This window comes from Desmodus rotundus, chromosome 1, assembly GCF_022682495.2.
Source record: "Desmodus rotundus isolate HL8 chromosome 1, HLdesRot8A.1, whole genome shotgun sequence".
Lineage (NCBI taxonomy): Eukaryota > Metazoa > Chordata > Mammalia > Chiroptera > Phyllostomidae > Desmodus > Desmodus rotundus.
In genome coordinates this window covers 108,280,380-108,304,822 of record NC_071387.1, presented here as the reverse complement: position 1 = coordinate 108,304,822, position 24,443 = coordinate 108,280,380, and the positions used below count along the sequence as shown (strand labels likewise).

The 24,443-nt window shown below is 46.1% G+C and overlaps 1 protein-coding gene across 6 annotated transcripts in view; it reads right to left on the bottom strand.

Annotated features, from left to right (window-relative positions):
• The window catches only part of SNX29 (sorting nexin 29), a 611,689-nt gene that overhangs the window by 246,153 nt on the left and 341,093 nt on the right, over positions 1–24,443 (bottom strand). For all 6 annotated transcript variants that reach the window (XM_045204448.3, XM_024571345.3, XM_045204449.2 and 3 more), the window contains one exon: positions 4,861–4,977. In XM_045204448.3, the coding sequence (XP_045060383.2) occupies positions 4,861–4,977 (117 nt within the window). The remainder of the gene's footprint in view (positions 1–4,860; positions 4,978–24,443) is intronic.

Genomic DNA, 24,443 nt, shown 5'->3' with positions numbered 1-24,443 from the left:
TGTTCTGCAAAATGGGATCGTAACAGCAATTACTGCTACGGTTGGTAAAGAATGTTAGCTATTAAAATTAGAAGTGCTGATCTGTATTAGCGGCTTATCGTTTTTACGGCTCACAAGGTGAACAGTGCACTGAAGTTGCTCTCTGGAAATGCACCTGCAGTGAAAGTACTCACCCATCTTTCCTTCAGCATGAAGGATACACAAGCCGCCCACAGAGTCTAGACTGGACCTATCCTATGGAATGGGACCACTCGGTCCTTACCTGCCATCAGGCCCCTCTGCAGTAAGGTGGGCCTTGAGAGTTTCAGGACATTGGAACTGCACAGGGAAGCAGGAGAGGCTTGCCCGCCCCCAGCCTGCCCCACTCACACTGGGAAACTGAGGTCAGCACTGGGATTTCTCCATCCCCGCAGCCTCACTGTCCTTGCTCAGCTGCAGTGAAAGAAGGAACTACATTAGACACTGTCCAAGGCTTTAGTGTGGGGCAAACTGGGAAGGCCACTGCAGAAGGACTCTTAGGACCTTGCTCAGAAGGTCAGTGGGTAACACAAGGAAGTCCCTCATAAGTGCTCCTCCCAATTCCCTCGGGTTGGTTGTTGGGAACCGCCCTGCCTGGTTTCAGAAGCTGTAAACCCCCATGGCTAAGGCTGAGTGAGAGGCTTTGGGACCATAAGCCACTAAGGAGACAAAGCTTATCTCCCTGGCATGGGCGCCACCTCTGCTCACTTTACTTCACCCTGCCTGGCCCCCAGTGCATGACCAGTTAGACAATGACGGGTAAGATTCCTCAGGGGAGGGATGACCTAAGACAAGCATGGTCATGAAGAGGCCCTCAGGGAAGGACTTGGGGGGCTATAGAAAAAGTGGGTGATGGACTCTCACCCCTTGGCTTTGACATAGCCTGAGTCCTCAGTCTGCAAGAAATCTCTTAATCTCTTGGCTGCCTTACTTCCCCTCCCTGACTTAAGCCTGAAACAATGCCTTAAGCTTGAAATAATGCCAGAGGTGGGTGCGGCCCTGTGCTGGAAAGGGCAGGTTCCCTAGGGCAATCATGCCTAAGAAAGACTACATAAAATTCTATGAAACCTACTTTGCTAATACCCTCAATTTTCTGATAAGGGTCATGCATGGACTGAGTTTGTTCCCCAAAGTTTCATGGCCCTTTAGCTATCTGACCTTAGCTCTAAATAAGCCCTCATAGTCTTTGAATGTTATCTATTATTTGATTGTTTCTGCCTGACAATGATTGAGCTTTACATATACGCCCTGTATTCCTGTGCAAATTAAACCCAATAAAAGCCCATGAGGAACAGGTTCCTGGTCCTTCTCTGAGAGATCAGCCACCTTTCCTCCCCAAGCAGATCATGTGGGGGGGGGGGGGGAGCGGCACTCTGCGGGCGGGGCCCCCCCACAGTTGGTGGAACATGGAGAAAGAAAATAGACTTTGTGATTACAATGAAGTTTGAATCCAGCTCTACAACATACTCAGTGAAAGATGTGGAGCCTCTGCAAGCCTCAGCCAACCTAAAAAAACAGAGATAAAATCACCTCCCACAAAGGGGTCCTAGAGTACAATAGATTTTTATTGAATATGTTTCCTTCTTAGGAAACTTGCATCTCCCTAATTAAAGAAATCCCTTTACAAAGGCGTATACAAAGTCTTGAATTATGAGGGGTTAGAAAACAAACTCAGTCAGGGTCTCGCTGCAGGGCCTTAAGCACAGGAAGCAACATTCATGTGCTGGCCTCACGTAAACAAACAGGGTCCAATGGGAGCCAGCGCTCCTGCACCTCCTGATAGAGGCCCGCAGCACATCCTGTATCATCAGAAAATCAAACCTGAAACTCATCGAGCTTGTAGAGCTTGTGACCAATCCAAAGGAAGGCAAGGAAATACAGGGAGCATCATCATAGGGTTGCAATCAACAAAATCCTAATTAGGAAAACCTACAGTTCAAAGGGCCAAGTTCCTTCAACAGGAACAGCAAGAAGGCAACAGGAGAGAAAACAGAACCACAGAGGGGGAATATGCAGATGCCAATAGACTGCAGAGACCTATCACCCAAATGCGATATGTGCACTTTATTAGGATTCTGATTCGAGCAAATAAATTGAAAAAAATTTTTGAGAGAATTGCAGAAAATTGAACACTGATTAGATGTTTGATAATAAAGGAATTACCATTAATATTTTAGACATGATAATGGTACTGTAAGTATCTTGCAGTGATAAATATTAAAATATTTCTGGATAAAATATCCTGGCTTGAATAGGCATCCAAACATTGGGAAATGACTGGAATGACTATGAATGAAGCAAGGAATGTCAGTTGATTATTGTTAAAGCTCAGTGATGGGGTTTCATTAAATGATTCTTTCTGCTTTTACATGTGTTTGAAATTATTAAAAGTAAATGATTAAACCACAGGCTGGGAGGGAATATTTACAACATGTATAAATAAAAATCATACATATAAATAACTGCTACAAATCAGTAAGGAAAGAAAACAGAATCCAATAGAAAGAAAATGGGCAAAAGACCACGAGAAACAACTCACAGAGGTGGAAACCCAAATGGGCAACAAGCAAATAAAAAGACGGTCCAGCCCTGGCTGGTGTGGCTCAGCAGACTGAGCATCAGCCTGCGAAGGATCTTGGTTCAATTCCTGGTTCAGGGTACGTGCCTGGGTTGTGGGCCAGGCCCCCAGTCGTGGGAGTGCAGGAGGCAGCCAACTGATGTTTCTCTCTCACATCAATGTTTCTCTCCCTCTCTGTCTCCTCCCTCCCCTCTCTCTAAAAATTAAAAAAAAGAAAAGATGATCCACCTTTTCTGTGAGCAGAGAAATAAAAGTTAAAGCCACTTCACACCTAAACGTGTTAGTAGGAAAATAAAAGTGCTGAAAGGAAAACTTGCCCACGGACAGAGGGATCACACGTAGGTATTTTTACTTTACAATATGGCAAAACTCAGTGAAGTTCAAGACGCCGCACCCTACAACTCTGGAATTTCACACTTAGACACTGACTTGAAGGGAACATTTGTGTGACGAATGGATGTGGGAAGTCCTAATAACTGGCTACGAAGATCAAAATGAGAGAGACAAGTAGACATTGTTCATGTCCTGAAAGAAAACATCACTCCAATAAGAATTATGTTTTCAGCAAAATTAAACCTGAATCGAAGTCCCTGGATCAAACACCAATGTAAGGAAATGCAGTTAACAGAGGAGCACGTCGAATAGCACAGATTAGAGATGCAATCAGGTGGTTAAATGACCCAGGGTTCAACAATTTGTAAAAAAGAGAGAGAGATGAAAGAGGGCTCTATAGAATGAAGAGAAATATAAGAGATGAGTTAAATGCATAGAGACAGCAAGTAGGATAACGATTTCTGGGGCTGGGGGAGAGAGGAGGGGGAGTCAATGGAGGGAGGAATGGGTACGCAGTTTCAGTTGGGAAGATGAAACTCCGAGTTCAGGAGACAGGCGGTGGTGACGGTGACACACCACCATGAATGCACCTAATGCCAGAAACCGTACACTTAAAAATCGCTAAAACGGTGAATTTTATGTTATGTATATTTGTCTACAATGTAAAACAATAAAAAAACATTAAGAGACACGACCAATAAAACACTTAGACCTCATGGATCCTGATTCAAAAAACTATAAAAAATTATGAGACAGTAAATTTGAACACTGATATTTGATGGAACAAAGGAATTACAGGTAATGGAGGAATGACAATGATATCACACTTATATTTTCTCATTTTTAAATACCCCACACACATATACACACTGAGATGTCTGTACATAAACTAACAGTACTGATTCAAAATAATGCAGAAGGGGCTAGTGGGTATGGGTAACTTCAAAAAGATTAACCAGGATTATTGATAATTCAATTTAACAGTGGACACATAAAACGCACTACACTAATCTGCCTGCCTCTGGGCATTTCATACTTGTTTTAAATGAAAAGAAACTATTATAAACGTGTTCAGAAGGACAAGATGCTCTCAGCATCACGGCTGAAACAACAGAATGCCGGCAACAATCTGAACGTCGATGGACACGTGACTGGGTTACAGACATGTGGTGTTTCATTCGGCAGAGAACTGAAGTCAGGAAAGTGAATGAACCAGATCAGAAGTTCTCCATCAGGGGTGACTTTGCCACCCGCCCCCCCAGGACATCTGGCAGTGTCTGGAGACATCTCTGGTTGCCATGACAGGGTGGGTCCTACTGGCCTCTGGTGGGATGCTGGGATGCTGCTAAACACCATACATGTACAGAACAGTCCCCTTCCCCAAATAATTATACAGCTTAAACTATCAAGAGTGCCACAGTTTAAAATCTCTATGTTAGCTCCACATGGGATAGTCCTCAAACCTACTATTGTATTAAAAACAAACAAACAGAAACAAGGGACAAAGAGATATGTAAAAGTAGTGCCATGTAGATAAAAGTCACACGAAACCAATATTGTTTATTGCTCATGGGAATTTATCTATGTAGTAAAGTATAAAAATATGGAGGGGAAGGCTATTGATATAGAATATTGATACTGAGGGCAGGGGTATGAAATGTTGCAGAGGCACCTTCAACAGAATTTATAGCATTTATTTTATTTATTCTATTCCTCCTACCTAAAAATAAAGCAAATGTCATTAAGGTTAATGCACATAAAATCTGGATGGTATGTACATGAATACTTACTCTTTTAGACTCTGGTCTTTTCCATCCCCTTGACATTGCTAACAACAAACAAACTAAACAGTGGGGCTGTGGACAGAAGGGCTGGGTGGACAGACAGAGACTGGGCACCACAGAGAGACTGAGATGTTCCTGAGCACTCACCGGCCCCCGGAGGTCTATGAGCTCCTGCCTCATCTGGGACACGAGGGTTTCCTTGGCCACCAGGGCCCTGTGTAGGCGCTCGTTGAACTCAATCAGCTCACCATGCATCTCCGCCACCTGGAACACACAAGCACCGAGCAGTGAGGCTCAGAGGGCAGATTCTCCCCAAGGACTTTCCCCGCCTGCTCTGGGCCCACTGATCATATTGGCAAGGCATCAGGAGTTTGTCTGGGCTGCAGACATTACACGGTTCACCCACGAGCTACACAGATCCACCCATAAGTTGAATACATTTTTTTACTTGGTTGATTTTAACATTATGGAATCGACAGTCTACAGTTTATACTCAACATGACTGTATCAGGTCATTTTTGTACCTTACGCTTTTATTCTTAATTAATGAACACTTTTCTAGTAAGCACTTTTCTTTCTAATCTGAGTTATGTCTGTCAAGAACTTCCCTGCTAGTGGCACAAGTAGAATAACTGGCCATTTCTGTTCATCAGGGCCTTGGCTCTGCAAACCAAGAAGACAGAACCAGAGCCTGTCGAGATGATGACGGTGATGGTGGCAGACACAGCCGCAGCAGCACAGCCACCCCTTGGCACTGCTTGGTCTATGCCAGGACAACACTTCCTGTGCGGGCCTCATGTCTTCACTCCGCCAGCTCTGTGAGGCAGGTAATATTATTCCCGCCTTACAGGAAGAGAAACATGCTGTAGTTTAAGGTGCTGGGTCAAGGTCATGAAGCTAATGAAGGACTGACTCTGGAGCCCTGCCCTTGACCACTGGGCTACCTACCTCTCCACTGTGCCCAGATGTAACCCACTCAAGGACCACTATGAGCCCTCAAAGTTTTCCACATTCACGCAATATCCTTGACTGTCTCCAAATAAATAAAAACAGCGGTAGCCGTAAGGTAATCTATGATGTAGAATGAACAACAGATCTTTCCAGCTGTAACTCACAGAAAGCACAAAGATACCCTATGCGGTCAAGGCATTATGATGCTCTCTATAATGCATACGTATCAGACCATTTGCAATAAGTATTTTACATGACATAAAACATACCATCAGAATGAAGAAGGGATAATGGGAGCGGCTTTAGAAAAAAAAAAAAGGATCATTAACCTGAGTCTTGATGCCTCAGGAGGAATAAAGGGGAGCCCTCCTTTTTTTTGGATATGTTGTTATGTAAAAGGTAAAAGGCAAAAAAGGAAATACAGCAGAATATTAACATTCATCAAAGTCTATTCTTTCTATTTTCCCTTACTTTTTAGTTTCCTAGTAAGGTGCACTCTTTCATTTATCAGCCAGAATATCCATTTAGACTCTTTAAAAGAGTTAAAACCCTTCACATGAAACTAAGGGAAGCCACCGTGCAACCAATTTGAACTGTATCAGGCTCCCAATTACAATCCTGAAGCTTCCATTACCTGGTCCTGTGACGCCCCACCCTGTGAATGGCACCCTCTTTAGTCCCTTTGGTACCAGTCTCTTCCAAACCAGTGTGAAATGCAAAGTGGAAGTGGCACAAAAGATGCTGCAAGAACCATTCAATTAATGAAGGGAGAACACTGAGCTTTAAACAGTTTTTTCATTGTACAGACCTAAAATTAGTATTCTCCAGCTGCCTTATTCCTTTTGTATTAAAAAAAAAAAAAGCTTATGATCTTCCTTTGGCCTTTCACAAACAAATACAATATCACTAGTAATGCCTGTGTGGATTCTCTGCACGGTAATCAGTCTCACACACCCCCCAGAAACTTCCGCAGGGCTGAGAATCCAGTTACCCCACAGTTAGCGGGAAGCACACAACTGGCAATATTCCTGCTGAATACCTGCTAATATGTCCCCACAAAATTCAAGCTTTAAATAAATGCCACTCTCATTGCCAAAGCAAAGCAGGCTTTTGCTTAGTTTTTGTTTTTATTTTGTTTTGCAGTAGGAGACAGAATGTTAAAACAATTTTCCATAGATGCATAAAACATCAGAATATCCCAGCTTCAAGAAGTGTTTATCATGAGCTGTCAAAACCCTGGTTCTCTTTTGTAGCCAGAAAAGTGACTTGACCACGTCAGACGAAGCTTTCATTTCACTAGAGAATGGGGGGGAGATCCGCCAGCACTGAGGAGACAAAATGTGATGAAGTAATTTCCAGCAGCCATTAAAATCGCAATGTTCATTGCTATTAAGCTCAGCTCTAAAATTCTGAATTTTTGTATTAGATATCCCTATGTACAGCCACTGATATAAACAGCTTTCATCTTACACAAACCATACTGAGCTTAATGTTCCTCAAATAACTTTCCAAACTCTGGAATAACTAGAAATGAATTCAAAACTCAGAGTGAGCCTCAGAAGAGGAATCTGAGATCACAAATAGTTCCCATTATCATAAAAATAACAGCAGGCTACACAACCACTGCCAGCTGGAATTTCTATTAGGTTCTGAGGGCACTTACAGGTCCTATCTAACCTTCATTTCTTATTTTCAACAGCTACAGCAGGAAATAGGGCAGAGAGAAAACACGTGCCCGCCAAATCACTCTCTGCCAAGTAGGCAGAGTGATCTTCCCAAACAACATCGGATATTGTCACCTGCTGTTTAAAACCTTCAATGCTTCACACTGTCCTAAGGATAGAATACAAGCACCTTTAGAATCCGGCACCAGCCTCTCTAACGTATCTCCTGCCCACCCCCTTTCAGTGCCTTACTAACTTTCACCCCATCTTCCATGTTCTGTAAACCTGCTGAGCTATAGGTCACCCAGGAGACAAAGAGGAGAAAGGCGTGCCCACTGGAGGAAAGTTCAGGTGCAAAGGCACAGAGGTCGACAGGCAGGCAGTTGAGAGAGCTGGTTAAGGGCTCAGACTCTGGTGTAATTGAACAAGCATATGTTCAATCACTTATGGACAATGTGCACTGGTACCAGTCATTTAACCTCTACAAGTCCACGGCTATTCACCTACAAAATGGGAATTAAAAGCCATCCCCACTTTGAGCCACTGTGCGGAGCTGTTGCTGCTGGGCAGCAGGGCAATGTCTAGGACTGGCCAATGCTCAGTGACTGAGGGCTGGTTCTGCATGATGGGTGATCACATAAAGGAAGATGAAGAAGGAGAACAGCCAGGGCTCCAGAAGCCAGATGGAAAGGGGCCATATGTGCTGTACCAAGGAGCTCGGACAGCTATGGAGAGACTCACTGCTCCCCAAGTGGAAATGTCACCAACAGAATTGTTAGCCATATGCCAGGCATTGTTCTTGGTGCTGGCAGGGGACAGAAAAGTCACGTGGTTCACATCCTAAAGGTGAAATCATTTAGCGCTCAGGGAGAGGAAGACTTGGAAGGAAGACAGCATATCAGGGAAGGGTTCCCCAAAGAAAACACTGAGAAGCCACCTCTCTAACGGGCCCTGACGCGTGCCGGACAGCCTCCCCGGCCGATCCATGCCCTGAATCACGGTGCGGGCACGCACTGTGCTCTGGCAGCATCAACGCTCAGGGCCGCTTTGAGCAGCTGCCATATATCTTTCTATTCTCAGCACTTTTATTTCCTTTAAAATTAATCTGAAGGTAGTTGAAGAGGTGCCATTTGACAACACTAATGACAGAGACAAATCAAAAGCAAATGCCAAGTGGAAATACACTAATCACAGCTGACACACAGACCAACATGGGGCAAAGGGTTGAGAATGGAGCCTTGATTCTCTGAAAAGCCCAAGGAGAACACCTGGCTGGTAGAAGACATGGTTCCTAAGCTGTGCTTGGAAAGTGCATGCTCATAATCAATAAGGTGTGAATGCTTATCGATCACCACTTGCGTTTCATTCTGTAGGCTAGTGAGAAGATGGCAGAAAAATTTAAGAAGTCACAGGACTATCTGGCAACATCTACCAAACTTTTAAAATCCTTCATCTGTGGCTTGGCCAATCCCTTCTGAGGGGTTATGTTGCCCCTGTATTTACACATGTGTTCAAAGCAGAAGTTTAGGTCCAAATGGCTGGAACCTACCAAAATACCCAACCACTGGGGACAGATAAACCATATCAGGTTCAGCTACTCTCTCCCGCATCCTGCTCCTTGGCAGACATCACTAGTCAATGACAGCACTCCTTCCTCAGGAAGACATCCAGGCAGCCATAACCAATCAACCAGTACATGTATTGGTTAGGCTTATGAAATGACACCTATTTGGTATTGCTGGCATAGGAGTAGAGGGAAAGTGTCATCAAGAAGGTGACATTTGAGTTGAGCTTTAGAAGATGCCTTTGGAGCTTCAGGAGACTGAGTAATCCATTCCAGCTGGAGCATCAGAGAAGATGATCTCCCAAAATAATGTGGCTGTGAAAAAGCTTTTAAGTCTGTGAAAATCTCAGAAATTATCATAATTACCTGCCAAATCATGAAAGGATTATAAATGTTTTTAAATGCCTCTGGCACTTCCTTTCATATCAGAATGTTCTATCTAATCACATTCAAGTAAGTCATGCTTTGCCCTCCTTTGGCTCCCTAATTACACGCTTCCATATTAATTAGATCAAGATACCCCTACCTCCAAACTTTAATAGCAACCGAGGCTCTTTGGTCATAGACCCAAACTCTCCAAGAATGATCACTTAGATACTTCAGAATCGACCTAGCTCAGATAAAATGCCCAAGTGTTTGGTCCCACTTCCACTGGCTGTGGGGAGGGGTCTGGAAGCTCCTTTTGTGATGATGACACTGCATCTGCCTCAGTGAAGACCGAAACCTCACCAGCGTCCATTGGCCTTAACATACCTTGGCGCACCACCTCCATGCCAGCCCTTCTCTGGGCATCACATCCATCGGCTCTGTGAGCCTCACAACCCTTCTGCAGGGTGGGTCTGCCTTCCTAAGGATGAGGCCTGCGGGCTCAGAGAGTCAGGAACGGGCAGGACAAGGGTGGCCCTGTCTGTGCTCTTTGAACTCCACCTTAGGGTGTGGTAGAAAGCCGAACCCTTCAGGGGTTCAGGAGATGAGTCTGTCCCACAGAGGAGAGGAAAGTAAAACAGTGTGGCCCAGTGGTGCCCTAGGAAAGCTGATCATAAGTCACTTGAAGTGCTTCTGAGGAATGCAGATTTCTGGGCCTCCCTCCAAGGGGAGGAGTCTAAAGGCCCCAGTGACCATGACGATGCATCAGATTCTGGAACCACTGGTAAAGGCAGAGGGGAAGGATTTCACACACTGAAGTCTCAATTGCACTGGTCCATCCCCTAGTTTCAGAAACCAGTTTTTCAGATCTTCATTTGTAAAATAGGGATGTCACAGAAGCTCTTCCACTTGTCGGTTCTCAACTACTGAATTCTCACTGAGGCGAACAAGCCGCAGGCCGGAGAAATACTATGTCGAGCCTGCCAGCCAACAGCAGACGACAGTGGCGGCAGGTGCAGCGCTGTGACTCTTGGCAACGGCACGGACGTTAGTGGGCAGCAGTGCTGCCCCGGCGGGGCTGGGACCTGGGGCTGGATGCAAACCGTCCGCTGCCAGTCTGAGACAAGCACAGAAATTGTCACTTAGAAACATTTAAAGCGATTTCATGTTGCTGTGAAATCCAGGAATTCCATAATTTTTCTAGATTTTTATAGTATCTTGCAAAAGTATCAGTCTACGATGAATTGGAAAAAAAAAATTTTAAGCTGTTTTTTCACCACAGATAGTTTGAGAAGCAACTATATACAATACATTTGCTATATTTGAAATAATGTCTTCATTAATAATTAGAAATAATGATGAATAATGATAAAAAAAAGCCAAAACATGACCACTTTGGATTAAATTTAAGAGAGTTGAAAATAAGATCGAACTAACACTGTCAATAAGTGTTGTTCTTTTAGACACACACATTGTTTTCTTGCAGAGTGTCAGTTTAGGCTTGAGGACTGAGAAAGTTAAAAGTCAAGTGGAATAGTGCAAGCTCAAACCTAGCCTAGGACGTAGGTCATGAAAGTCCTCAAAAATTAGAGTTGCCGTCACCCTCTGGACCCTGGCTTGTTGAGCCCTTCCAACAGTTGCCTGGCTGCACCCATTTCCCAGAGGAAGAAGGTGAGGCTCAGGGACTAAGTAACAAACTGCCCTAGTTTACAAAGTTCATAAGTGACAGCTGGGATTTGAACTCTAGCTGTTATGGCTCCAAAGCCCATGTCTTTCCCATCATGTGACCCATCAGACAACAAATAAATAACCCAGAGAGAGAAATACCGTGCCAGTCTTGGGGTGAAGGACACCAAGTTTCAGAGAGGCTAAGCAGCCTGTCTAAAGCCACACAGCTTATTCCCTCACAGAGCCAGCGCTGTACACCGCTTCCTTTGCTTTCAAACCCAACCTGTGCCTTCACGGGAGGAGGGCACGGAAATGAGACTCTCATAAAAGAAGAGAAATGGGAAAGTATTTGCACAGGGGCCGTGGGGAGGGGGAGGTCAGGCTCAGAGAGCACTCACTCTGCACCTGGGCCGCTCTACCTTTTCTCAGTGAAATACCTCATTGGAACCCTACAGCTCCCTGGGAGGTAAGTGCTGTTTCTAATTTTAGAGCTAAGGAGACTGAGGCACAGAACAGGCAAACACCTTGCCCAAGGCCACACAGAAAGCAGCAGGAGAACTGAGATTCAAATTTCTGAGTCCCTGTTTTGGACTCACTACCCTGCCTTTCATCATGCACCATCACCAGCAAGCTCGGCTGGCATCTCTCCCTCTCTCTCTCCCTCACACTCTCTCTCTCCTCTCTCCTCTCTCCCTTTCTCTCTCTCTCTCTCTCTCTCTCACACACACACACCCCCCACAGAAAACGGACTGCCTTGGGCTGCTCACACTGTCCTCTGAGATCCCAGAGGCCCACCCTGGCTTGGTACAGGCCAATTTGCATACATAGTCCTTGGGGGGATCCTGGCAGTAAGAGAAGGTTCACCCACAGTAGTCAGTCCCACCTATACGATTTAAGGGCCAAAGGAGAAACTAGAGAAGATTTTGCGAACTCCAGCAGCCAAAGATGAGCCTTCTTCAAAGTGGCTTTGCTTCATGTGAAGACATTTTGGAAGCCAGTTTCTAAATGACAATTCCAGCATGACATTCCAGGGGACTGACAGGTATTACTTCAGGATGCTCAGCGTCAGGAGTCATCTCAGTGGGGACACCTCAGATGGGACATAGTAGAAGGAGAAACGTGAAGGTCAAACCTAGGTCCTGTCTACTCACTGCTGTGTGACCATGAGTAAATAATTTCAGTCTCTGATTCTTGCTATCTTCTTTGTCAAATGAGGATATTTCCCTCTGTTGCACAGGTTTACCATGAGGAACAAAGGAGTAAGAGTGTGGGCGGCTACCCAGTGCCTGCCATAGACAGTGTTCCTTAAATAATCATAATGAACACTTCCTGGGGTCAGGCAGGGTTCGAGGTGCTCTACACATTAGCACACATGGCAACCTGGAGGGAGAGCTGTATGCCCATTTTACAGATGAGGAAAGCAAGGCTCAGAAAGGGAAAGCGAGTGTCCAACATCAGCAGTCTGCAATAGGGGGTCAGTCTAACTTAGGAGCTCACAGCCCTGCATCTCGCATCATTGAAACCCCTCCAGTTACTTTCTTCCTGCACTCTGCTTTTTGCTTTGATTAAGCTGTGTGCAGGACTGGCCCCAGGGGTTGCTGATTAGGATGGGGTCAGACCCCAGGGACTGACCCCGTCCTAATGAGGCAGAAGCTCTGGTATCTTGGGACTGATCCTCCTTGACATCACCCAGTAGAGCCGCCAAGTGACACTCTCACTGGAAGCCAGCGAGGCAGATCCACTCTGAAGTGCCACCCTGGCAGTGTTATGTGGGCTCTGTGTGCAGAGCCACCGAGCTCAGGAGACACTTGTAAGGAAACCCCAGTGATAAGTCCACATTTAAATGAGACTCCCTTAATCTCCTCTGTAACAAGCCCCTCTGTGCTCAGAACACGGAGCTTGAGAAAAGAGGTACTTAAAAACATTTGTCTGAGATTATATTTTAATGGAAAGAAAGAAATACCCAGAACTAACAACAGCTCAATTAATAATAGGATGCCTCTGAGAAACAGAGGTTTAGGTAACCATTACAGCTCCAAAACGGAGCTGGTCCTCATTTCTCCTAATGTGCGACCTTTCAGAGAATCGATGGGGTAAGCTAGGCAGACAGGCTGCACAGAGTAGCAGCAGCTAACAGCCCAGAAAACACCTCTGCTTTCCTGCCTTCCCACTAATGGCCCTTAAGGAGCAAAGGCAGAATATACAGAAATGGCAATAATAAAACAGCAGCCACCACCTTTCTGGAGGTTGAGACAAATAAGCAATGATGGAAGACAAAAGCAAAGACAAACCGTAAGTTCCAGTCCTCTGCTGAAAGACACAGTCATGTAAGAACACAAGAGGCACTGCACAGCTGTGAGGCTTTCAAACAGGCTCCCGTCAATTGTCACTTGTCCTGTTGCGGTGTCACCAGACACTGCATGGCGTGGTATTTAAGGCACGCACACACTCCGGAGCCAGGAGACCTGGGATTAAAACCCTCCTCCCCCTCCTTCGTATCTGTGACTTGGGACAAGTAGTTTTTACCTCTCTGGGCCTCAGTTTCTCATCCATAAAATGAGGATTATAATAGTATAAATTTCCCAGGGCTTTGTGAGATTTAAATGAGATCATACATAAGAAGTGCTTAGCTTAGAGTTGGGCATTCATTAAGCACTCCATAACTGTTAGCCATTATTATACCATTAAAAAGGCACCAACAAAATCACCAGGTGCCACTGGTTCTCTAGAATACACAGCCTTAACCTCGCTCAGATCTGTCCCCCTCTCCTCCACCCTGTCACGCAAGCCTTGGTTCCAAACCACCTAGACAGACGTGACAGGCTGCCCACTGCCTTCCTGATACCCCCTCGTTCTCCACTCCACCCCCAGGCTAATGCTCAAACAGCCCCCATAAAGCCCAAACCAGATTATGTCCCTTTCTGCTTAAAACTTTTCACTATTTTGGCAAATAAAATGAGATAATATCTGCAACTTGCTTCCACAATAGAGGTTGGGGGAACAGAGCATCAAGCATGAAGTAGGACTGGCCTTGGGAGCTGGAGCTGGATGGGGCTGTGTAACGGGTACACCAAGGTACATTAAAATTTCTCTATAACTCAGAGTTAAAAACATCTTTCAATGGCTTCCCACTGATTTCCTTGGCATGGCATACAAGCAATGGCAGGAGGGGCAAGGTGGGAAGGGGAGGGGAGGAAATATTTCAAGGGAAATACTGACAAATGAGATTTCATCTACCTCCGCCTCCCATTCACAAGTCTTAAACCCCTACCCACCTTTCAAAGCTTAACTCAGATCTCAGTCTACCTCAGTCCCTAACTCCTTTGATCCATTCATTCCTCTTCTCCTTAAATGATTCCTCAACAGTAGTAACAGCAGTTACTGTTTTCTGAGCACTTACCATATGTCCAGTACTTTCAGGGCCACAGACAAAGGCTCTTCTGTATAAATAAGAAAAAGGTGCCTTCTCTGAGTGGCCGCAGGCCTATGGGGCCTAGGCTCAAGGAAGTGGAGCATGGGCTGGATAGAGCTCCCACCGACCTCAGAGCCACCAGCCCTCGTGCGGTATACAACATGCACAACCACACACAGCCTTAGACACTGTGCTGGGTGCTAGGATTGCTCCCATTTTACGGGAAAGGAAACTTAGGTCCAAAGGGGCTAGGATGCTTTCCCATAGCCACACAGAGATGATTCCAACAGGTGACACCCAGACACACACTCTTTGTTACACAGAGCTCCCACAGAAGTAGGAGTGGCCCCGCGGTGCCGAGCCGCCACGCACCTCAGCAGACAATGCTGTCTCCCGGCAGTCCTGGCAGGGAGCACAGGATCGCACCCAGCTCCACTGGTCTTACTTGGGATTGCTGCCAAAGCCAATAACAAAACCAGACACTTACAGGGCTGCTCTTTTCTGCCGGATCAGTGGAGTGGGGGTGGGGGCAATGGAAGATAAGAGGCCAAAGATTCTCTTCTGTTAACACAGCAGATAATGTAGTTTACCTGGCATCATACAATGATTGTAATTATAATCTATTACAAGCACAAAACACTGTGTTTGGCTGGGCTTGTGAAAATGGGTCAAGAATTACTTTAAAAGGCTCTGCTGGCCTCTCCTTTCTAAAGCACTGCTGTTACAGACTTGCTTACAAAAATGACTATCAATTTCCAAGAATCCCAGAGTTGGAAGGCAACTCGCCTTGGCCTCTTCAGTCTCCCCAGCACTGAAAGCCTTCTCCAGCCTGCTGGGCAGGCAACAGATGAGGAATAGGAGGAAGAGCAGGAGGAGAAGGAAGAGGAGAGGAAGGAAAGGGGGAAGGGAGAGGGAGAGTTCATCATCATTGAGAACGAACATTTACTGGGCATATATTCTGTGCTGGCCCCAGGACTAAGCATTGTCCCTGCATTACCTCATTCACAGGCAACTTTTTAAGGCCCGGAAACAGCATATTCCCTATCTTAGAAATTCATCTTCAGTGTCTGAGCCAGCATGAGGCAGGAGAACAAGTTCAAAACCAGGCCCACCACTTTCAAGGCCCCACACTCATGCTCTGTCTCCTTATCTCTAAAGTGGGAACCTGCTGCACTGAGCAGGCAGGGCTGGTGGGAGAAGCAAATGGGACCAGCGCTGACTTGGGTCCCTGGCTGGCATACAGTAGGGGATCACCATGGAACAACTTATTATTATTCCTGAGAACTGGTGTTATAATATCATACTCCCCAATTCAGTTTTCTCCTGAAAATATTTCACCCTGAAGTGTTGCTTTTATATTTATTGTGTCACGTGCTGGAGAGCACAGAATTTCATATAAAGATGTAAATTCTGAAATTATGTGGCCCTTTGTCATATTCTAATGTCTTCCAGAAATCAGGGGAGGCCATGTGTGCATTTTTAATCATATTTCCTCAGAAGGAATGCATAGAAACCTCCTGCATATTTCAAACACAGCTCAATAAATTATCCCCAAGTTTCAAAAGAAAGACAGTAAGTGAAAAACATTAAATTTTATGAGCATCAAAAAATGTTTTTCTCCCCAGAGAGTCTCTTTCTCATACCAAACAGCACTTGCTTAAAAGAGCCCCTTTCAGGAAAGGACAGCCTTGCTTCCCAGGGCGGAGCACACAGTCACTCCCTCATGCCAAGCGGTAAACTGTGGTCACAAACACTTGCCCAGAGGAAGATTGTGCTCAAGTATAAGTGAGCAGTGTCGGGTAGTGGTTTGGAGGATGAACTTGGAGCTGGATGGCCAGGTTTGAGATCTCGATCTGCCGTTAAGTTGCTGGGCAACCTTGGGTAAGTCATTCAATCTCTCTGGGCCTCAGTTTCTGCATCTAAATATGGCAGCCACAGAAACACATACATCCCAGGTTTGCAGATGAATAAGCTGATATATAACTAGGGTTCAATAAACAATACTGAAATTATGTTTCAGATTCTTACAGCTTCTATTAACAAATGAAAGTGTGTGCATCTCTTAAATTGCTTTAAGCTTCACGGCCTTCACAATGGAAAAATTAGATGGGATGGTAAGAAATAAAATAAAATAAAAACATGGAAGATAAAGGCAGACAGACTGGGTTTGAATCTGGGACCACACTGGGCTGGTTGTGTCCAATGAATAGGAGAAGCTATTATTTCTCTACAGTTCTAAACATTTCTAAGCTCCACCATTTCATTGGCAAAATGGAGATCATAACCCCTTCTCTCAAAGGGGTACTGTGGGATGTAACTAAACTCATATGTATTTAAGTAACAAGAGCATGGTCTGGCCCTCGGCAGGCATTCAGCAAACATCAGTTACCTTCCTTCCTTCCACAGAGGACCACAGGACTCACGACTTTTTCTTTGGGTCACTCAAGCCCTCATGACATACGTAGTGAAGATAAATACACCAGATCACAGTGCTCCACCCCTCTCTCCGAAACTAACCCCAAAAGAGTGGCTTATTAAGTGTGATTTTTCCACCCTGGCTGGTATGGCTCAGTGGATTGAGCATGGGCCTGAGAACCAAAGGGTCATGGGTTCAATTCCCCATCAGGTCACTTGCCTGGGACGAGGGCCAGGTCCCCACAGAGGGGGTGGGGGTGAGAGGCAACCACACAATGACATTTCTCTCCCTTTCTTTCTCTCTCCCTTCCCCTCTGTCTAAAAATAAATAAGTAAGTAAATAAATAAATAAATCCTTTTTTTAAATGTGATTTTCTTCTGTTTTCTATTATTTAGCCATCAGTTGCCCAACAAGACCACACCTACCTCCCAGCATCTGGTACAGGTAAAACAGAGCTCACATTTTTAGCAGCATCCATCAAGCTGGGGGTATTAGGCCTAAATTTCTTTCCCTACTGGCAGAAAGCACTGGCCTGGAAGTGATCTGGCTGGCTGTGAAGTCAGGAACCCAAAGTTGCTCCAGCCCTAAAATGGACACTACACTGAGACAACCAATGGGGCCTTGCAGCCAACATACTAATGTTCAATAGGCATTCAATCTGCTCCCCACATCCCCCAGCCCCCTATGTACAGCTGGGCAGAGACTTAAATATTCTGGCCAGTGGGCTCCGGTCAGAAATTACACATGTCATTTCTGAGTCTCAGCATAGGGTTGCTGCTGGGTAACCCTGCCACACTAAGAGAGAAAGCCATGTTCTCCAGATGAGGTGGCTGCAAAATGGGAAGCTTCTGTAAAGCCATGTTCTCCAGATGAGGTGGCTGCAAAATGGGAAGCTTCTGTCCTCCCAGATTCCTGAGTGACTACATGCAGTAGAGCACTCCCACCCTTGGCCCTGGACAGCCCATGTTAGACACAAGATATGAATGGGAAATGAACTGCTAGTCTGTTAAACCACTAAGACAAGGGGCTGTTTGTTACTGCAGCAGAACCAAGCCTATCCTAACTAACATGATCTCCACCTTTGCAATTCTGAATCTCCCTAATTCTCCAACAGTGTACTGGAGAGTATGCAGAATGGCATAGAGGCCAAAGAAGTTTGTGTGAGGCTGCCTTACAACACCCAAGAGAAGTAGGTATCATGTTCCTTTCCCCTTTCATTGAAGAGGGAACTTGTCTCAGATAAATTAAATCATTTGTTCAAGGTCATTCAACTAACAAGTTGTGGAACCACAATTTGAACCCAGGTCTGTCCATCCCAAGGTTTGTGTTCTGTCTATTGCATGGACCCAGAAAGCACTTTCTAATATATTTCACATTCTGTGAGGGCCCCAAATACAGTTCTCTCATTGGGCTCCAATAATAATAGCAACCATAGGTTAGATGCATTCTATGTGAGAGACACTGTCCCAGGTCCTTTATCAACATTCCTGCACTATAATACCCACATATCCTTACGATATTATTCCCATTTTATTGGTAAGAAAATAGAGGCTTAAAGAGATTATGGGCAGTTCTCATAATGTGATGGTGATATAGACAAAGGAAAGATCCTGGCAGAGATGAACAAAGGACATAGGTTCCTCTAATGGAGGTAAAGAAAAATACTATGCATAAACAGTTACAGAATGGGAGTCTCAGGAACAGTCCCTGTCAGAGGATCCCTTGCTTTCAAGGGCCCACAAAGATCTCTCCATGGAAAAGAAAACCTCTCTTATCACCAGAATACACTCATAGCATGTGGGCCTGGAGCTGCTGGAAACCATCACAAGAGAGAGGCTGCTTAAGAAAAGAGCACAGCCCTGGCTGGTGTGGCTCAGTGGACTGAGCGCCAGCCTGCAAACCAAAGGTTTGCAGTCCCAGTCAGGGCACATGCCTGGGTTGCAGGCCAGGTACCTGGTGGGGGGCATGCAAGAGGCAACCACACACTGTTGTTTCTCTCCCTCTTTTTTTCCCTCCCTTCCCCTCTGTCTAAAAGTAAATAAATAAAATCTTTTTTAAAAAAAGAAAGAAAGAAAAGACCACAAGGAAGAAAGAGACAGCAGAAAAAGAGGACATTCACATTGTATCATTTGACCCTTAGATGCTATGGGGCCTGAGGTCACACGAACCCTTGGGTGGACATCCAAGGATTACATGAACCAACAGACTTCATTTTTTTTGTTAAAACTCAGTTTGAGTAGGGCTTTCTGTCATTTGGCTTAGAGAATCCTGACTAACTGGGCCACCAAATAACTGTCTAGTCTCTGCTTAAATACCTCCAATCACAAGAAGTTCACTACCATTCATCTTTCCACAGCCACTGCAGTACATTTCTCCTTTCTCAGAGCTAAAAGTTGTCTGTGCAGAGTCTGAGGACTGGCCCGTGAGGACCAGGGTGGGAACAAGTTCAATCCCTCCTTCCACATGCCATGCCTTCATTTCAGGGGCTCTGAGCTGCAGGACAACATCACAAATCCTCCACTGGAAAACACCGTATGGTCTTGAGTAATACTTTGTTAAGCCTATTTCTTTCAAACTCTTTCATTGAGCAAATATTCCATGTGGGCCTTCCATGTGTAAGGTGAGGAGGAGTGGGGTACAGAGGAGACTTAGACACAGTCCCATCTCTCAGGCCCCTGCTGTCCAGGAAATCCAGAAGTTTGGGATGATCACTTTTCCTAAGACACGTAGCTACAGCTGATTTCCCCACGGTGGAATGGCGAATAGGCTGTGGGTTCAGGCAGCGATGGTGTGAATGCTACTGTGTGACCTCATACAAATTACGTCACCTCTCTGAGCCTCAGGTTTCTCATCTGTAAAATGGGATGTCAACAATAGGGAGTTTCTAGAGCTCTTAAGAGCCTGTGATACATTGCACAGCATCTGATAGACAGCAAAACCACAATAAGAGAAGACAAGTTTCACTGTGACTAGAAATATATTGACACTGGGCAGGTCACCAGGAGAGGATGGGAATCTCTGCTGGCTCACACCCAAGGTGCCTTGTTATTTATCCACAAAGTTCTGGACAGGTCCCACCACCTTTCTCCCCATAACCCTAGGTCTCACACACACCTCACACTGGTTAAAGACGTGGACTGCATTCCAGCACTCTCCTGTTCAGAGAAAATAGAGGCCTTGCCTTCAGCAAGTTAAAAAGGTGATGTTTGCCCTAAACAATTGATCGACATCCTGCCTTCATGATGACTCACCGCCTGAGAACGCCAATGAGACACTCAGGTAGAAGTCTACTTATGCCAAAAAGATAATTCATTATACGCCCATTCCCTGATGCACCAAATAGTCTCCAACTGCAGATGCCTTATGGGCTCTCCAGGAGGCAGCTGCAGAGAGAACACGACTTTGGCCCAAGCGTATAGCACAGTCAAGTTGAAGCAGCCAAGGGAGGGCTATGGAAGTGTTACTCAACAGTTACTCAGTCCCGGAAACTTTCACTTGGCTCTAGTTTTGTGGCAAAATCTGCTTCCTTGATGCTTGTATTTGTAAGACCTGAGACAAAGTGTTCCAGAGCCGCGATGATGAGGGAAGATGCTGAAGTGGCAGCTGATCGGTGAGGACTGCCAGATCCCAGGGTTTCCCCAGCAGGCAGCTGTCCCCGTGCTGCTGGGCAGACCACCTTCTCACTGTCTCAGGCAGACAATCCTTCACGTCTCCATTAAACATTGGGGCAAATGGGTTCAGAGATGTTTGCAAGCCTTCTCCAAAGTGAGATTTTTAAGAAATGTGTTAGATAACCTGAGCCAGTCCCCTGGTTTTAAATACCATCTGTATCCTGATAACTGCTAAATTCCTATCTCCCACTGTGAACCCCAGACTCATGTTCTGCTTACTCAACAGCTCCACTTGAGTGTCAACAGGCACCTAAAACTTCAAAGTAAGTGGCCTGAAAACCAAACTCTTGAATTTTCCTCCCAAACCTACTCCCCTTGTAGCCTTCCCCATCACACCAAATTATAATGAACAGACTTCCCTTCGCTCAAGCATCCTGGACTCTGCTTTCTCTCAGAGCCTACCTGCCACCCATAGCAAATTCTGACAGCTTTCCTTTCTAGGCAAACCTAGAACCCAGCCATCTCCCCACCACTTCCTCCGTCAGCACACTGGTCCAGGCCTCCACACTGTCTCACCTGGACTTCTGCAAGAGCCCCTAGGCAGTCTCTCCGCCCCTGCCCATTATCTACCTGCTTTCAACACAGTGGCTCTGTCACTCTGCTCAGGGTCCACAGGCAGCTTCCCATGTGGCTCAGAGTAAAAGCCAATTCCATACAACCTGACCAGGCCCTTACAGCTCTGGCTGCTTCTCCTACCAATGCTCCCTCCCCCGCCATCTTCTCCAGCCATATGTGCCTCATTTCTGTTCTTTATACACAAAGGCTTTTGCACATGCTGTGTGTCCCCTTTGCATAGCACTTTCCTTACCCAGATAACTGACCTCTGGGCTCATTCCCTCCCCCTGACTGTGGGTCTCTGTTCCAGCATTATCTTACCAGTATGGCCTTCCAAGTCCTATCCACCCCACCCCCCCGCAATGCTCCCTACCCTTGCTCTGATGTTCACATAGCCCTCACCACCATCTGATGACTATGTCTTCATACTCACCCATAAGAGGTGAGCAACACAAGAGGTAGGCAACAGGAGGGCAGAGACTTCTGTCTGCTGCGTCCACTGCTGTGCCCCAGTGCCAGACACACAGTAAACATTCAATAAATATGTGTGGCATGTGGAGGGGGGAAAGGAATAAAAATTATCTATAAGCATTTTTTAACTGTTGAAAAGGAAACATCCAGAACATTAGAATTTCAGGACTTATTTCCACAGTAAATGGTCTTCATTCTCACACCTCTCCCTGCAATATAAGTTAGTGCTGTAGACCAAACACTGGTGTCCCCCGACCAAAATTCAAATGTTGAAGTCTCACCCCCAGTGTGCTGGTATTAGGGGGTGAGGCCTGAGGGGGTGATTAGATCATGAGGGTGGAGCCCTTATGAACGGATTGGTGCCTGTCCCAGTTTACTCAGGCGGCCCTAACAAAATATCACAGACTGGGTGCCTTGGAAACAACAGAAATTTACTTCTCACGGTTCTGGAGGCTGGAAGTCTAAAATCAGGGTGGCAGCACGGTCGGGTTCTGGTGAGGGACCTCTCACGGGCTACGGCCTGCTGACTTCTCAGTGTGTCCTTACTTGGTGGAATGGGCTACGGAGCTCTCCTGAGCTTCTTTCATGGGACATCAATCTCATTTCTGAGGGCTCTGTCCCCGTGACCCAACCACCTGTCATACACCCACCCCCTAATCCTGTGCCCTGGGCATTAGGTTTTTAACATGTGGATTGGCAGAGGGGGACACAAACAGTCAGACTACAGCAATGCCTTTATGAGAAGAGAAGAGAAAGCTGGATCTCTCTCCCTCTGCCCCGTGAGGAAACAAAGAGAAGATGGCCATCTGCAATGCAGGAAGCAGGCCCTCACCAAGAAAGGGATCTGTTGACACCCTGATCCTGAATTTCCCAGCCTCCAAAACTGTAGGAAACCAATGTCTGTTGTTTATAAGCCACGCAGTCTGTTGTATTTTGTTACAACAAACAACCCCCAAACAGACTAAGATAGTGAGACACTTTGCTCAGGGGCTCTCTTCTGCTCAAGGAAAGAGGAGGAAGGTGATGAAGGAGGCTCTAGAGTGGGGTGGATCCACCACCTCAGGCAGACATCACAAGCCTGGTCATGCTTCCCCACAGGTCAGCAGGGCCTCTCCAGCTGGCCAGGCCTGAACTCCTGGGTCCTGCTCACAAACTCTCAGTGTGGCTTTGATCATCGAGCAACCAGTGGGAATGCAGAGGGTGGCCTGGGTGGCCTTCCCCACATCATGGCATTTAGCACACAACTTTAACTCTCTTTCTGCACGTGAAGGTCTCCCTCTAGTCTGGAGTTGGTGCAACTTAGGCAGTGACTTTGGTTTTGTTCTCTGCTCTCTCTCTGGGACAGAAACAACATCAACAGACCAAAAAAAGAAAACAAAAACAAAAACAGTGTCTGCCACAGTTCATACTCCAAAAACCACCAGTGAACTGATTGGCCAGTCATTGCAGGCAGCCTAGCGGTCCAACCATCAAGAGAAGTGATGGAAATGCCTGTCCACATGCCTGTCCACATTCCTGTCCACTCATAGGATGGTCTTCCACACAATAGCAAAGCCCTTCTCTACACCTGCTCCATGGGTTCTGGAGACTCTGGGCATTGTTAATGGATGTTTTTTGACCCAAGACTTTTGAAAAGGAAAATAAAAGAAGATGTATGGCCAGCAGAAAAGGGACAGGCCTGGAGGCAGGGGGATTCACGGAGACCCCACCTCCATTATTCCCTGCTATGCAATGGGCGAGCTGACTGAACTCCTGGGCCTGGGCTCCTGCACTGCAAACAGGGTCATGATGCCCACATCACAGGGGTTATGAAGAATCAATTCAATAAGCTATGTATGTAAAGTTCCAGGGACAGTGCCTTGAATCCAGCAAGCATGCACTATAGAGGAAGGAGGAAGAAAGGGGGAGAAAATACAACAGCAGGCACCCAGCTCCTGCACACACCAGCTCTTGGCTTCCCTGAGTACACACTGTACTAGAAAGATTGATTCTGAAGCCAACAAAATGCTCTGGAGCCTTTTCGACAGGGGTAACTGTGAATTCTCAAATATATCACTGCCTATGAGCCCTTCCTCATCTAATAACTGTCCCCCACATTCCAGGTCACCTGCCTGGACCTGCACAGGCCTGAACCATCTTCCAGCTTCATCACCCTCTGTGACAATGGCCAATGCGTGGCTTTTCTGAGATCACATTCTGTTCCTTCTACCAGGCAGGGTCTCTCTCCAGCATCCCCATGAGCCAGACACCTTCAGTGGTCTCTCCTCCAGAAGCCTTTACCCACCCCTCCAACTGGACATGATCAGTCTGCCTTCAACTCCCAGTGGGCCGAGTGTCTCCCCCATAGAACAGCCTCTGCCACTTCTGTCTTGTTCCTGGGCCCTTCTCTTCGGCTCTGCAAGCTCTCCAGAGTCAGGGATGATCACCGCAGTGTAAACCCTATGCTGCCCAAACCATCCTGCTGTACACAGGAGGCCTGCTATATTCAGTAAGTTTCATGACTCTAGTACAGATAACCGGGGTGGGTCCTGCAACCCATGCAAGATGACCATGTCCCGCTCAACGAAAGAGCAAAACTCCCCAGGCGATAACAGCCCTTCAATAGGCAGGCTGCCCTGTAAGGTGCTGAGTTCCCTGCCACACGTTTCTAGGCAGAGGCTGGTCTCTGCCAAACTTTTCAGCCTAATCCCACACTCATTTTTTTTTTAACTCACTATGCCTGACACAATGCCATCCTTCTAGCTCCTCCTGCCTCAAAACCTTAATCTTCTGTTCCCAATGATGGGGCGACTCTTCCTCACTCTTCTTTTTCATTACTCAGGACTCAGCTCAAATGTCACATGCACAGAGAGGCCATGCCCCTGGCCAGCCTGTCTTCAGAGGCTCTTCCCAGCCTGGTTCTTTTTCACATACACCTGCATGGAATCCCTTTCCCTTGAGTATGAGCCAGACCCAGTCACTTAGTTCTAAACAAATAGAAAATTACAAAAGC